General features: G+C 49.7%; 1 protein-coding gene across 5 annotated transcripts in view; it reads right to left on the reverse strand.

Annotated features, from left to right (window-relative positions):
• DCAF4 (DDB1 and CUL4 associated factor 4) overlaps nucleotides 1-15,017 on the reverse strand; it is a 55,279-nt gene that overhangs the window by 27,480 nt on the left and 12,782 nt on the right. For all 5 annotated transcript variants that reach the window (XM_010335243.3, XM_039468859.2, XM_010335242.3 and 2 more), the window contains 7 exons: nucleotides 12,080-12,179; nucleotides 9,956-10,056; nucleotides 9,487-9,644; nucleotides 8,029-8,108; nucleotides 7,079-7,181; nucleotides 3,526-3,669; nucleotides 2,077-2,126 (listed from right to left, as the gene is read on the reverse strand). In XM_010335243.3, the coding sequence (XP_010333545.1) occupies nucleotides 2,077-2,126; nucleotides 3,526-3,669; nucleotides 7,079-7,181; nucleotides 8,029-8,108; nucleotides 9,487-9,644; nucleotides 9,956-10,056; nucleotides 12,080-12,171 (728 nt within the window). In that variant the 5' untranslated portion in view covers nucleotides 12,172-12,179. The remainder of the gene's footprint in view (nucleotides 1-2,076; nucleotides 2,127-3,525; nucleotides 3,670-7,078; nucleotides 7,182-8,028; nucleotides 8,109-9,486; nucleotides 9,645-9,955; nucleotides 10,057-12,079; nucleotides 12,180-15,017) is intronic.

Genomic DNA, 15,017 nt, shown 5'->3' on the forward strand with positions numbered 1-15,017 from the left:
ATGTCTGTAATCCAGCACTTTGAGAGGCTGAGGCGGGCGAATCATCTGAAATGAGGAGTTTAAGACTAGCGTGGTTAACATGGTGAAACCCTGTCTACTAAAAATACAAAATTAGCTGACCGTGGTGGTGGGTGCCTGTAGTCCCAGCCACTTGGGAGGCTGAGGCAGGAGAAACACTTGAACCTGGGAGGAGGAGGTTGCAGTGAGCTGAGATTGCGGCACTGTACTCCAGCCTGGCCGACTAAAGTGAAACTCTGTCTCAAAAAATAACAATAATAAATAAATCTTTAGCACAAAAGCCCGAAGATTACTAGAAACACAAGCCACAGATGAAGCTACAACAGACCATCCGTCCCTTTAAGCCCAATTACACAGATTTTTTCTTCCCCCTCCTTAGCCCACAGAAACATGAGAACACCACGCTGTTTTAAAAGACTGGAAGTGAGAGCGAGGTTCTTGTTTTTTGTCTGCAGAGCTTGGCCTCTTTGGCCCTCTAGATCATCACAGTAACAGGTGGTCGGTCTCATCAGCCTACAGAACCCCGTCAAATGAAAGCCACATACAAATTTCAATTTAGAGGACACACATAGCTTCTACAGTGCCTTACATAAATTTATAATCAGGTTGCTAATGTACTTTAGGCTTTAAAACCCTTTGAAATGTAAGCTGGGTGTGGTGGTGCATACCAATAGTCTCAGTGACTTGGGAGGCTGAGGCAGGAGGATCACTTGAGCCCAGAGTTCTAGGCTGCAGTGAGCTATGACTGCACCACTGCACTCCAGCCTGCGTGACAGGGCAAGACCCCTTCTCTGAAAAAAAATTAAATAAAACCCAAAAAACTCCTTTGAAATAGAGTGCTGTGAAACAAATAAAATTTTAAAAAGACTCTGATTCAGTTATTTGTTGAGGACCAACGATGTGCCAGAAACTGCTCGGTGCATTCACAGGAGCTAACTAATGTTAATCTCATGACAACTCAAGAAGTAGGCGTTAAATACAATGAGTGGTCACGTAGTTTCCAGAACACACTGTTTTTTCTTTTTTTCAGACAGTTTCACACTTGTTGCCCAGGCTGGAGAGCAATGGCACGATCTCGGCTTACCGCAACCTCCACGTCCCAGGTTCAAGTGATTCTCTTGCCTCAGCCTCCCTGAATAGCTGGAATTACAGGTACCTGCCACCACACCGGGTCTAATTTTTTGTAGTAGAGACGGGGCTTCTCTAAGTTGGTCAGGCTAATCTCGAACTCCTGATCCACTCGCCTCAGCCTCCCAAAGTGCTGGGATTATTGGTGTGAGCCGATGTGAGCCACTGCACCCAGCCTAGAACACATTTAACATGAGAATGAACAGAGGACAAGAATCATTAACGTGGCTTTGGGTGATCAAGTCTTGTGCCCCCAGAGGTCCCAGAGGCCAGGGACCACGACACTGTACTACTGTGCTCCCGTCAAAGTGACTCTGCTTGCTCTTCAGGAAGGCAGAGACTAGTGTGATTAGTGCTCTATGAAGCTGCTGCTGGCAGGGACCTGACGCCCAGAACTCACAGACCCATGTCCACTGCCAAAAGAACCCCCTCTCTGACCCGGCCCTCCTGAACACTGCTTTCCTGCCTGGCCCCAGGAGGAGCCGGGCTTCCTGCCCAGGCTGTGCTGCTCCTTTCCACTTGCCCCTCTGCTACCGCACCAGCTCTCCGGCAGGAATACGGTCTGTGTAGCGAACCCACAGCCTCTGTCACACGCCGCAGTGGTAGAATGGGCCAGCTCTGGAGCCAGACTGCCTGAGTTCCCATCTTGTCTCCACACATGGATGTGAAGGTTCAGACAGTGTCTGGCACACAATGACATCAATGTCATCTTGAGAAACTACCATGATGGGACCTCAGCTGCTTCTCTGTGCTTCACGGGTGTCCTTGTGTTTTAGCCAGGTATGCTGCCTGTTTCTAAAACGTGAGATGTAAGTGGACAAAGGCCTGGCCGTCTGGTCACTAAGATGCCATGTCAAGAAGCTTACAGATGCCCGGGCCCACATCAGGGTGTGGCCTGCCCACCAAACCTCTTCCTCTGCCAAAGGATACAGAATATGGGAATCCAAGTGATTCAGCGAGGCCCAGCACACCGAGTTCACCTGGTGAGGAAACACACAGGGAGATGGAAAGTTATGCTACAGTAAAATGCTTTACTGTGGCATAACCTGTGGGGACACAACATCTTTCTTCAGGTCTTGCTCCTCTTCAAATGGGCTGGAACAACCGTTGTGAGGGCAGGGCACTGCGCAGGATGGGAAGTGACCCCTGTGCCCTTCAACAGTCCCATGGGGAGACATTTGGTGTATCTGGCATACCCTCTGGATAGGGCTGAATTCTCTACAATGGCAGGAGATAAGCCTAACTCTGAAGGTGTGTCTTTCTTCACCCAGAAACCATTTTCAACTGCTATCCATCTTGTGGCTTACGTCCCAGTTGAATAGGAGGTCACAGTTTCTCACAGATGCTGCCATCACCCCACTGCAACTTAAAGGCTGCTCCCTAGACAGCAAGCTCCTCTTACGGACTGAAGCCTCAGTGCGGCCGCAGACTGGCTGGATGACACATCACTCTGACACACAGGGCAGGACCCCTCCCATCCAGGCCCCGGTCACTGTGGCCCATGTCCAAGGAACTCTGCCCTGGTGTGGGCCTTTTCAGATCAACTCCTGGACCCCTGGAGGGACAGTCTTGAGATCAGTTAAAGAAGCGCTGCTTCAAACTACTCCGACCATCTAATTTCATTTTCTTTTCCAAGACAAGAAACTTCTGGGGCCATTTTCTTTCCCTGTGGGTTCTCAGCAACTAAAAATCCTTTTTTTTTCTTTTTTTTTTTTTTTGAGACGGAGTTTTGCTCTTGTTACCCAGGCTGGCGTGCAATGGCGTGATCTCAGCTCACCGCAACCTCCGCCTCCAGGGTTCAGGCAATTCTCCTGCCTCAGCCTCCTGAGTAGCTGGGATTACAGGCACGCGCCACCATGCCCAGCTAATGTTTTGTATTTTTAGTAGAGACGGGGTTTCACCATGTTGACCAGGATGGTCTCGATCTCTTGACCTCGTGATCCACCCGCCTCGGCCTCCCAAAGTGCTGGGATTACAGGCTTGAGCCACCGTGCCTGGCCTAAAAATCCTTTTTTTGAGACAGGCTCTTGCTCTGTTACCCAGGCTGGGGTACAGTGGCACGATCACGGCTCACTGCAGCCTTGATCTCCTGGGCTCAGGTGACCCTCCCACCTCGCTTCCCCACTGGACCCCGAAGTAGCTGGGACTATAGGTATGCGCCACCACACTCGGCTAATTTTTTTTTTTTGGGTAGAGACAAGGTTTCACCACGTTATGCTCTCAGGTTGGTTTGAAACTCCTAGGCTCAGGTAAAAATCAAGTCTTGTGGGAAAATGAGGTAACCATCTTCTGCCCTCTTCCCAATCGCTCTCTACTCTAAATTTGGCCAACTACCCCAGGGCCGAGTGTGCAGCAAGGCCACAGGGACGGGCACTGTACCTTCCGGTTGGTGAAGTAGAGGTTTTCGTGCATGAACACCTTGAGCGTGGGGGTCTTCAGACTCTGCAGATTGATGATGCCATACTTGGAGCCTCCGACTTTGACATCATTGACTGTGAAGAGCCGGTCACTGTTGGTATCTGCCTGGAGAAGGGAAGGGGGCACTGGGTGACCTCCCAGGCTCTGGTGGGTTGCCTAAGAGGGACCTGCCCGTCTCTCCTGGCCCCCCATCCTCTGAGCATTTTCACTAGGTGAGAGCTCCTTGCCATGTGTGAGTGTGGAGATGACCTCAGCTTCTCCAACTCCGTGTAGCCAACTCTGGGCAAAGCCAGCAGGTGTCTGATCTAACAACTCAAGAGGAAGGATGAGAATGGCAATGATGGGACATGGCCAGAAAGTCTGAGCTCTACACAGGGACCTCACTCAGAAGCGGGTTTGAAGGAGTCCCAGCATCCATCCAGAGGAATATGCCATGTGCCACCATGAAGGCTGTGCAGCAACAAGAAAAATGCTAGTTCCTATTACACAGGCACGATTTTTTTTAGCACCATGGAAAAAAAACCATTGCATTGAATAAAATGTGCAATAGAAAAAGACTGCATTCAGATGTAGGCTGTAGTTTTTTTGTTTTTGAGATGGAGTCTTGCTCTGTTGCCCAGGCTGGAGTATAATGGCACGGTCTCAGCTCACTGCAACCTCCACCTCCCAGGTTCAAGCAATTCTCCTGCCTCAGCCTCCTGAGTAGCTTATATTATAGGTGCTTACCACCACGCTGGCTAATTTTTGTATATTTAGTATTTCAGGGTTTTACACCATGTTGGCCAGGCTGGTCTTGAACTCTTGACATGGTGATCTGCCCGCCTCAAGCTCCCAAAGTGCTGGGATTACAGGCATGAGCCATTGCGCCCGGCTAATATAGGCTATTTTTTTTTTTTTTTTTTTAATTTGAGGTCCCTGTGTAGAGCTCAGACTTTCTGACCATGTGTCACTCTGTTGTCACCCAGGCTGGAGTGCAGTGGCATGACCACAGCTTATGATAACCCTGAACTCCTGGGCTCAAGTGATCATCTCTCCTCAGCTTCCTGAGCAGCTAGAACTACAGGCATGAACCACTGTGCCTGACTACTTTTATATTTTTTGTAGAGATAGGGTCTTACTATGTTGTCCGGGCTGGTCTTGAACTTCTGGCCTCAAGTGATCCTCCTGCCTCAGTCACCCAAAGTGTGCTGGGATTATAGGTGTGAGCCACCATGCCTGTCTCAGGATGCAGCTTAATTTTTTTTTTTTTTTTTTTTTTTTTTTTTTTGAGAGGGAGTCTCACTCTGTTGCCTAGGCTGGAGTGCAGTGGTGTGATCTCAGCTCGCTGAAACCTCCGCCTTCCAGGTTCAAGCTATTCTCCCACCTCAGCCTCCTGAGTAGCTGGGACTACAGGTGTGCACCACCATGTCCAGCTAATTTTTTTATTTTTAGTAGAGATGGGGTTTTACAAAGTTGGTCAGGCTGGTCCTGACCTCAAGTGATCTTCCCATCTCGGCCTCCCAAAGTGCTGGGATTACAGGTGTGAGCCACTGTGCCTGGCCCAATATATTTTTCTTTTGAGACATTCTTCATCCATTGCCTAGGCTGGAGTATGGTGGCACAATCATGGCTCACTGGAGCCTTGATTTCCTGGGATCAAGTGATCCTCCCACCTCAGCCTCCTGAGTAGCTGGGAGTACACACACATACCACCATGCCCAGCTGATTTATATTTTTCATATAAAGACAGAGTTTACCTGTGTTGCCTAGGCTGGTCTCGAACTTCTCGGCTCAAGGGAACCACCTGCTGAGGCTTCCGAAAATGCTGGGATTGTGAACCACTGTGCTGGATGTGGGCTATTTTAAGCTTTTCTTTTCTCATTTTAAAACATGATGTGGGCCGGGCGCGGTGGCTCAAGCCTGTAATCCCAGCAATTTGGGAGGCCGAGGCAGGTGGATCACGAGGTCGAGAGATGGAGACCATCCTGGTCAACATGGTGAAACCCCGTCTCTATTAAAAATACAAAAATTAGCTGGGTGTGGTGGCGCCTGCCTGTAATCCCAGCTCAGGAGGCTGAGGCAGGAGAATTGCTTGAACCCAGGAGGCGGAGGTCGCGGTGAGCCGAGATCGCGCCATTGCACTCCAGCCTGGGTAACAAGAGCGAAACTCCGTCTCAAAAAAAAAAACCATGATGTGGTTAATAGCTATGTCAAAGCAAAAACTCCACATATTTATGCGTTTTGCATATATTAATACAGGTGTGGAGGTTGGTTTTGGTGAAATGGCACCAACTTTTAAAGTTTCCTCAGGAAGAAGTTATGTTCCCAGAATTATTAAGACTAGACTCAGATCTGAAAAACTGCTCTGCAGGTGGCAAGCCACTTTCCGACTCTGTGGTCACACCGGCCAGCCAGAGTCACTGTAACTTTGGGTGGTGGGGAAGACATACCCCACGGAAAGCCTGGGTCAGGAGAGATGAAGCATGAGGGTCAGGGTGTCCAGGCTTGTGAGCAGCGGCCTGTGCATCACCAGACCCCACACACCAATGACCCCCGCTATCCCCACCCGGTTTACCCCAGGGAAGGGGCTCCTGAGGGGAACTCACTACAAGAGAAGATTCTACTTATCTGGTCAAACCATATCCCCAAGCATACATGGAGAGAAAAGCCACACGGGAGAATGTGGGCCCAGCCCCAACTCCCCTCCCATGGCAGGGCCTCGCTGTGGAGGTCCCTGGGGCAGGAGGATGCAATGTCAACCTCCAGGGTCAGTCTGGGGCATCGGTCTCCAGTCCCACCAGCAGATGACTGAGTCCAGGCGCTCCTGCTTCTGTGTCCTCCTTTTACCCTCCCCGGCTTTCACCTTGTCTCCAGAAAGGACAGGGCTTGCCGGGCAGGCCCTGCTCTTACGTGACCCATTGAGGAGTCAGGGTCCCTTTGTTTGCCATGGACCCTTTAGCCCTCTGCCAACATTTCTTGGGCCCCTGGGTTTAAGCGGCTGACCCCGGCTTCCAGCTTGGGTCCAACCCAAACGAGAAAAGACCTTTTACCTGCTGCAAATGATGTGATGGAGGTGTGTTGATGCCCACTGAGGCCAGGGGCAGCTAGCAAGGGAGTCCTACCCTGTAGTGACTAAAGGTACACTGGGCTGCAGGTTTAGCCACCAAGTCCTGCCCCAGATTAGGAAGAATGAGATGCCTCCTGGTCCACTGTGAACCTTTTCAATTGCATATACAACACAGCCAAGGAGAAGTTACTGTGTAAAGTTTCTTAGTCAAGATGTGGCTGGGTCCAGGCTCTAATGTCAAACGACGGGAACTGAAGTGGGGGTGGTGACAGTCACCGTACAGCCTGCCCTGCCAGCTCAGTATCTCCCAGCGGTAGCCAGCAGGCAGGTGCAAATTGTAGAACCAAGATGATGCCACCTGCTTTCACAGCAGTTGACTTCTACAGAGCCAGGCAACACTAAGGCACAAAGCGTCCAGAGGGTGGCGGCCACATCCTAGACATTTACAGGCATCCCCCTCCCACTCACCAGTATGAGGTTAAATCGGTCGCTTGCCAAGGCGGAGGGATCCAAGCTCCGAATCTGAACCTTTTTCCTCTCCATGCAGCTGAGACGCAGCTCGTGGGCTAAACTGCAGAAACAGAGGGTGAGGGCATGGATGCTGTGCTGACATCCGTGAAGATTCGGGGGTCTTCGCCCTTCCCTGCCTGCTGAAGCCCATCTCTCCTTGTCAGCCTGTTCCACAGTACTTCTCAGCAATGGAGCTGAGCAAGATCCCAAATTATCTGAATTTGAGTTTCCCCACAGAATGCTCGGGAAGACGAAAATGAAGAACTGGGTGGCCCATTTGCAGAGTCAAAGAGTGGGAGTTAGAGGGAGTTGTGTCTGCATCACCCAGTACAGCGCCTTCTCCTGGGATGACGAAAGTGCTGGAGACGAAACAATGGGCTGGGGGGCACTCCGCTGCTGGGCAGAGCCTCTCCATGAAGGATGAAGAGGAACAGATCTCACTAGATTTTTAACTCTTTCTGTCTCAGAAGGAGGGAAACAGAGGAGGGGCCTGCCCTGCCTGATACCCACGGTGTTTCTGGCCTTCCCTGAAGGGGCACTGCTCCAAGGTGCAAGCACTGCCCCCAGGAAGCCGCCTCAAGTGCAGGGTTCTTCACTTGCCCACGTACAGTGGGGGCAGGAGACGCAGGCTTGGGATCTCAGGGATTGTCTAGCTTTACCTTGAGCAAACCACTCCACCCTCTCTCCCTAGCCTCCTGCAAGAGCCCTTCTCCTCCACTCTACAGAGAGAACAGCTTTCTCAGGGTGGGTTTAAGCAGCAGAAGGCAGGGTGTGAACCGCAGCCCTCGACTGTGCAGATGCCTCACGGGGTAGCCACATTGTCTATCGATTGGCTTCTTGGACCATGAAAATAAGAAACAAGAAAAGAACATTCATGAAGAAAACGTAACAATGAGGTATTGTCTTACCGGCAATAACTGCTGACGTTGAGAAAACCCAGCTGGCTTTTTCGTAGCATGGAAGATGCATTAAATCCCCTCCTGACAATCTAGATTTATTACAGAAAAGAGAACAATTTGGTGAAGATTTATTTGCTATGGGATAATGGAGAATATGTTTTTAGTTCCACAGGATGCAATGAAGGAAACAGGAACTAAACTGACAGAAATTATATGCCTAAAAATCCGATGGTGTCCTCTCCAATCTCCTTTCCTTGGCAAGAGGAAAGGCCCAGCACAAGAAAGGAAGAGCGGGAAAGTCTGCCCTTCAACTCTGCCCGAGCTCCCCATCCATATACACCCAGGTGCCGGAGCCACCAGGCGTGTGAGTGCAGCAATGGGACTGGAACCAGGTCTGCGCCTGCTCTCCATTCCCCTCGTGGTGACCCGAGACTGGAACTTTCCGTTCCATTGCCTACCTTGACAACAAAATATCCCGGCATCTAGATCTGTTGTCAAGATGGCCTGTACTCCAAACCATGCCTCCTGGTCTTCTCTTTAAAAAAGACAGTTGGGCTGGGCATGGTGGCTCATGTCTGTAATCCCACACTGTGGGAGGCTGAGATGGGCGGATTACTTGAGGCCAGGAGTTCGAGACCAGCCTGGCCAACATGGCAAAACTCCATCTCTATAAAAAAAAAAAAAAAAAAAAAAAAAAAATTAGCTGGGCATGGTGGTGGGCGCCTGTAATCCCAGCTACTCTGGAGGCTGAAGCAGGAGAGTCACTTGAACCCGGGAGGTTGGAGGTTGCAGTGAGCTGAGATGGCGCCACTGTACTCCAGCCTGGGCATTGAGGGAGACTGTCTCAAAAAACAAAAAAATAGTTACTGAAATTATATCACACTGCCTTCCAAGATTCCTTCAGGAAAGACAAAATGTTAGAACTGCTGAGGAAGGCCAGATGTGGTGGCTCACATCTGCAACTCAGTACTTTGGGAGGCTGAGGCGGACAGATCACCCGAGGTCAGGAGTTCGAGACCAGCCTGGCCAACATGGTGAAACTCCATCTCTACTAAAATTACAAAAATTAGCCGGGCGCAGTGGCACACACCGGTAGTCCCAGCTACTCCGGATGCTGAGGCAGGAGAATCGCTTGAGCCTGGGAGGAGGAGGTTGCGGTGAGCTGAGATTGTGCCATTGCACCCCAGCCTGGGCAACAGAGATGCTGTCTCAAAAAAAAAAAAAAAAAAAAAGAAGAAAAAAAAAAACTGCTGAAGAAACGTAGCAAACAAGAAAAGGCGGATGGGAGGAGGGGCTCCTGGCTGTTCTTATTCTTGCCTTCATCTTCCTGTCAGGGAAAAGCAGGGGCCACACCCCCTGAAGTGCGTCTGCCAAGGGTGGCGGGGCCTCTCACCGGCGGCCTTTTCAACAGTGGACGGGTGCTGGCAGGAGCAGAGAGGACCGGGGACAAAGGGGTGAGGAGCCCACCTTTTTCTGCTTGTCCTCTTCCTCGAGCAGCCGCAGTCTCTTGCTCTCCGTTTCCTTCTGCCGGATGCTCTCTTTGGTGAGGGGGTTGCAGTTGTTATGTCCAGGGAGCAAGCGGAAGTAGCGTTTCTTCTCAGGGTCGTAGTAATACCCAGGTAGCTCTTCAGACAAAAAAATTAAATGCACGAATTTCAACCACTGTGAACTGACCGCCTGAGTTGGGCGCCCAGCGGCCTGTCCCCGCCCCGCACGGCTGCCTGTCTTTGCTGAGAGCGGGGATGAGCTGCCTTGTCAGGGGACAGCCTGGACTGTGCTCAGCGCCGGGGGAGACGCTGTGCCTCAGGACCACCATTCCCGACACACCCAGCTCCTTCCTCGAGCATTTCAATTTGTTCTTCCTTCAAAGCCAAGAACAGGTCTCAGCCTTCCCTGCGCACAGGGGCCAGGGGTCCCACCCAGCAGGTGGCCTTACCTGGCACAGAGGAGGCCCCAGCTGTGCCAGACGAGGTCGACGGAGACTCCTCATCATGGCTGCCAGAATCTTGAGCGGGCCGCGCTGCCCGGGAGTTGGACCTGTTGACACACAGCTGTGTTCACTTGCAGCCTGAGGCTTGAGCTCCAGTCATCCTGACCTGGGGTCCCTTCGGGCAGTTCTGCAGCCTTCACCTCTGATCTCTGACTGTTCTGATTGCTTGCGAAGCACTGATCCCCTCTTGCAAATACAACAAAATAAGGGCAAGGTTTTGGTTTTTCGTTCTTTTTTTCTTTCTTTAAAAGAGGATAGATGTCACAGTGATTCCCTCTTCTTGCCTCCTCACTTGAGCATTTTGTGAGGTCTTTTGGAATTTTCCAGATAAAAACGAAAAATAGAAATCTCTGCCAATAAGAATTTTACCAGCTGGGCTCATTTGTCAGCACAACAGCAGTGACAAGGCCAGATGAATTTCATTCTTTATTGAATTCAGTAGCACAAAGAGTTTACATTTTACTTGACTATCGAATCTTAAGCATAGAGAAACTGGGCTTTGGGAGACCGAAGTGTTTAGCTCAGCTAAACACTGGGATAGAGCCATGGCTAAAACACCTGATGTGTAAATGCACAAGTAGCTTCTGTGGTAATTATAGGCTGAAGGATGTAGTAGAGGAGTGTGCCTCCACACTGGCTAATTTTTGTATTTTTAGTAGAGACGGGGTTTTGCCATGTTGGCCACGCTGGTCTCGAACTCCTGACCTCAAGTGATCCGCCTGCCTCAGCCTCCTAAAGTGCTGGGATTACAGGCATGAGCCACCATGCCCAGCCTAGCCAACTTTATTTTTAAAATACATTTAATGTAGCCTTGGCCTGGCATGGTGGTTCAAGTCGTAATTCTAGCACTTTGGGAGGCGGAGGCAGGTGGGTCACTTGAGCTCAGGAGTTTGACATCAGCCTGAGCAACACAGTGAGACCTTGTCTTTTTTTTTTTTTTTTTTTGAGACGGAGTCTTGTTCTGTTGCCCAGGCTGGAGTGCAGTGGGATAGTCTCAGCTCACTGCAACCTCCACCTCCCAGGTTCAAGCGATTCTCCTGCCTTAGCCTCCTGCATAGCTGGGACTACAGGCACATGCCACCAAGTCTGGCTTTTTGTATTTTTAGTAGAGGTGGGGTTTCACAGTGTTAGGATGGTCTTGATCTCCTGACCTCGTGATCCACCTGCCTCGGCCTCCCAAAGTTCTGGGATTACAGGCGTCAGCCACCGCGACCGGCAAGACCACATCTCAAGTAAATACATAAATTTAACAAAGCCTAGTGTACAGCGTTTTTAAAGTCTACACTGGTATACAGAAATGTCCTCAGCCTTCATGCTCACTCATCACTCACTCACTGACTTCCAGTCCTGCAAGCTCCATTCACAGGAAGGGTCATATATAGGTATATCATTTAAAAAAATCTTATATACCCTATTTTTACTGTATGTTTTCTGTGTTGAGATACACAAATACCACTGTGTCCTGACTGCCTCTAGTATTCAGTACAGTCACATGCTGTAGAGGTTTGCAGCCCAGAAGCAATCGGCTACACCATATGGCCTAGGTGTGTAGCAGCTGTACCATGTAGGTTTGTGTTAAGTACGTGCTATGATGTTTGTATGACAAAACTGCCTAACAACGTATTTCTCAGAATGCACCCCCCATTGTTAAGCGAAGCATGAGTGTATATCCTTGTCCAAGACTTAGGCTGAATTAATAAAATTTGGTTTCCATAAAGGTATTTTCATAAAAAGTCTATAGAATGGAGAAACGGTTTTCCAGTTGTATAACATAACATTGACCTCTAGTCTTATGGCTGATGCTCTGGCCAGAAGTTGTGGTCACTTAGGAAAGAACAGAGGGTGGTCCTCTCTCCTCACCACTCAGTGCGGTGGGCTGACCCACCACCGCGACCCGCCCTGGGAGCATGTCAGGAATGCAGTCTCTCCTCAGGACCCCTTAGACCCACGGAATCAGCACCTGCCTTCGGACGAGCCCCCAGCGAGCTCCAGGCCTGGGAGCGTGTGACATGCCACAGGTACAATGCCAGAAGCTCGCTGGGCAGTGGCTCCCCAGAGCGGCACACTTGCCTGTCGTCAGAATCACGGAGTCTGAACCAAGGGTTCTGCTGGTGGCTGCTTCTCCCACGTCTTCTCCTACTCTGCCAGCTACTTTTATTCATTTCAGTTCCTAAAACAGAAACACGAAGACGACATGTATCTCTGTGTGTGGGTGTGGGCTTTTCTTGTTTGCTTCTTTTTTTTTTTTTTTTTTTTTTTTTTTTTTTTGAGAAGGAGTTTCGCTCTTGTTACCCAGGCTGGAGTGCAATGGCGCAATCTCGGCTCACCGCAACCTCCGCCTCCTGGGTTCAGGCAATTCTCCTGCCTCAGCCTCCTGAGGAGCTGGGATTACAGGCACGTGCCACCATGCCCAGCTAATTTTTTGTATTTTTTTTTAGTAGAGACGGGGTTTCACCATGTTGACCAGGTTGGTCTCGATCTCTCGACCTTGTGATCCACCCGTCTCGGCCTCCCAAAGTGCTGGGATTACAGGCTTGAGCCACCGCGCCCGGCTCTTGTTTGCTTCTTAACAGCTGCTTCATGCTCAGCACCAGCAAGAGGCTGGCCCACCCTGGGTTACCGTTAGATTTGCCGCACCAAGCCTTCCCTGGAAAGGGATGCCTCCAGCACTTGACCGACACCCTTCCCACTTCCCTCCTCTCACCTCTAGTAGACCGCACAGTTCCCCGTCCCACAGAGACGCTACCAGGCACGAATTCCCTAACTTCACTCCCTTCCACAGATACCTGCCTTGATTAGCTGTCTCCTTCCTTGTCTTGGACAACAGGGGTCACTGCTGCTTTTCAAGGCAGACCCATCCCACCTGGCTGTTGCTCTCATTCCTTCCCAGGAACTGCAGACATCTGTTCCCACATATGTTAATGTCTCCTTCTCATCTCAGCTTAAAAACATGCTCAGATTTTTTCATTTGTATATGTTCCATTTCTAAACCAAAAAGCATGGGAATCTTCTCAAAGAATGGTCTACATTCACGAATTCAATGTCTTCATCTCCCAATATTCCTTAACCCACTGCAGTCAAGCTTCCTCTCTCCTCAGCTTTCTGCTAAAATGCTCTTGCTCATGATCACCTGCTTGCCAAAGATGAGCGGTCTCTTTTTAGCCCTTATTCCTGCAACACGTGGCACCAGGAAGCCACATTCTTCCTTTGGCTTCTGTAATATCTCTTGGTTTTCTTCTTGCTAAATCAATCCTTCGCTCTTTTCTCCTGGGTCACACAGCCCGTGTGTGCTTTCCATTGTTCTGCCCTAGATCCTCCTCTTTTCATACTTAACACCATCTCATCCACCAGTGCAGCTCCAGCTCCAATCCTAGCACCCGGGCTGAGCTTCAACTTCCTATGCTGCTTCCTGTCTATTTCCACAGACTCAACAGGTTCAAAAGTGAGTTCATAATTTCTTCCTAACCCCCGATCTGCTCTTTTGCCTGTCTACATTTGTCTTCTCTGAAAATATCCCTGCCAAGTGCAGTGGCTCAAGCCTGTAATCCCAGCACTTTGGGAGACCGAGGCAGGTGGATCACCTGAGGTCAGGAGTTTGAGACCAGCCTGACCCACATGGAAAAACTATGTCTCTACTAAAAATACAAAATTAGCTGGGTGTGGTGGCGCATGCCTGTAATCCCAGCTACTTGGGAGGTTGAGGCAGAATTGCTTGGACCCGGGAGGCGGAGGTTGCAGTGAGCTGAGACCTCCATCACTGCACTCCAGCCTGGGCAACGAGAGTGATACTCTATCTCAAAAAAAATAAAAAAATAAATAAAAATAATATCCCTGTCCCTGCAGCCCAAAAGTTTGTTTTGTTTTGTTTTTGAGACTTAGTCTCACTCTGTCGCCCAGGCTGGAGTACAATGGTACCATCTTGGCTCACTGCAACCTCCACCTCCTAGGTTCAAGCGATTCTCCTGATTCATCCTCCTGATTCTCCTGACTCATTCTCCTGAGTAGCTGGGATTACAGGTATGTGCCACCACGCCTGGCTAATTTTTGTATTTTTTAGTAGAGATGGGGTTTCACCATGTTGGCCAGGCTGCTCAAGAACTCCTGGCCTCAAGTGATCCACCTGCTTTGGCCTCTCAAAGTGCTGGGATTACAGGCATGAGCCACCGTGCCCGGCACCAAAAGTTTTATCTTATTCATTGTCCTGAACAATGGCTCCTGAACACCACGTGTGGGTTTCTCTATGGATCAGTTATCTTATATTCCAGCTGAAGACTACAGTTGTATTTATTAATAGTTAAGTTATACACTGAAAGGCACAGGATGGGAAGCACGTGTGGCCAGGGTTAAGACTGGTAGGAGGGCCAGGCGCGGTGGCTCATGCCTGTAATCCCAGCACTTTGGGAGGCCGAGGCGGGTGGATCACGAGGTCAAGAGATCGAGACCATCCTGGTCAACAAGGTGAAACCCCGTCTCTACTAAAAATACAAAAATTAGCTGGGCATGGTGGTGCGTGCCTGTAGTCCCAGCTACTCGGAAGGCTAAGGCAGGAGAATTGCCTGAACCCAGGAGGCAGAGGTTGTGGTGAGCCGAGATCGTGCCATTGCACTCCAGCCTGGGTAACAAGAGCGAAACTCCATCTCAAAAAAAAAAAAAAAAAAAAAAAGACTGGTAGGAAAATGGCTGTGTGTGGTAGTTCATACGTGTAATCCTAGCACTTTGGGAGGCTGAAATGGGAGGATCGCTTGAGCCCAGAGTTTGAGACCAGCCTGGGCAATATAGTGAGACCCCATCTCAAAAAAAAAAAAAAAAAAGAAAACAACTAATAGGAAAAATAAGCCCTACTGACATAAAGCTTATTATTATTATTATCAACTCCATAAAAAGGTCAAAATTTCTTGGTGCACATTGTGTATATGAAATGATTCTAATTTGTTTTAATTATGCAACAATGCATGAATACAGCAAGGAACACATGAACTGGTGAGTCAGACTTCAGATCACTCACAGG

Source organism: Saimiri boliviensis, chromosome 2 (genome assembly GCF_048565385.1).
Source record: "Saimiri boliviensis isolate mSaiBol1 chromosome 2, mSaiBol1.pri, whole genome shotgun sequence".
In the NCBI taxonomy this organism is placed as follows: Eukaryota; Metazoa; Chordata; class Mammalia; order Primates; family Cebidae; genus Saimiri; species Saimiri boliviensis.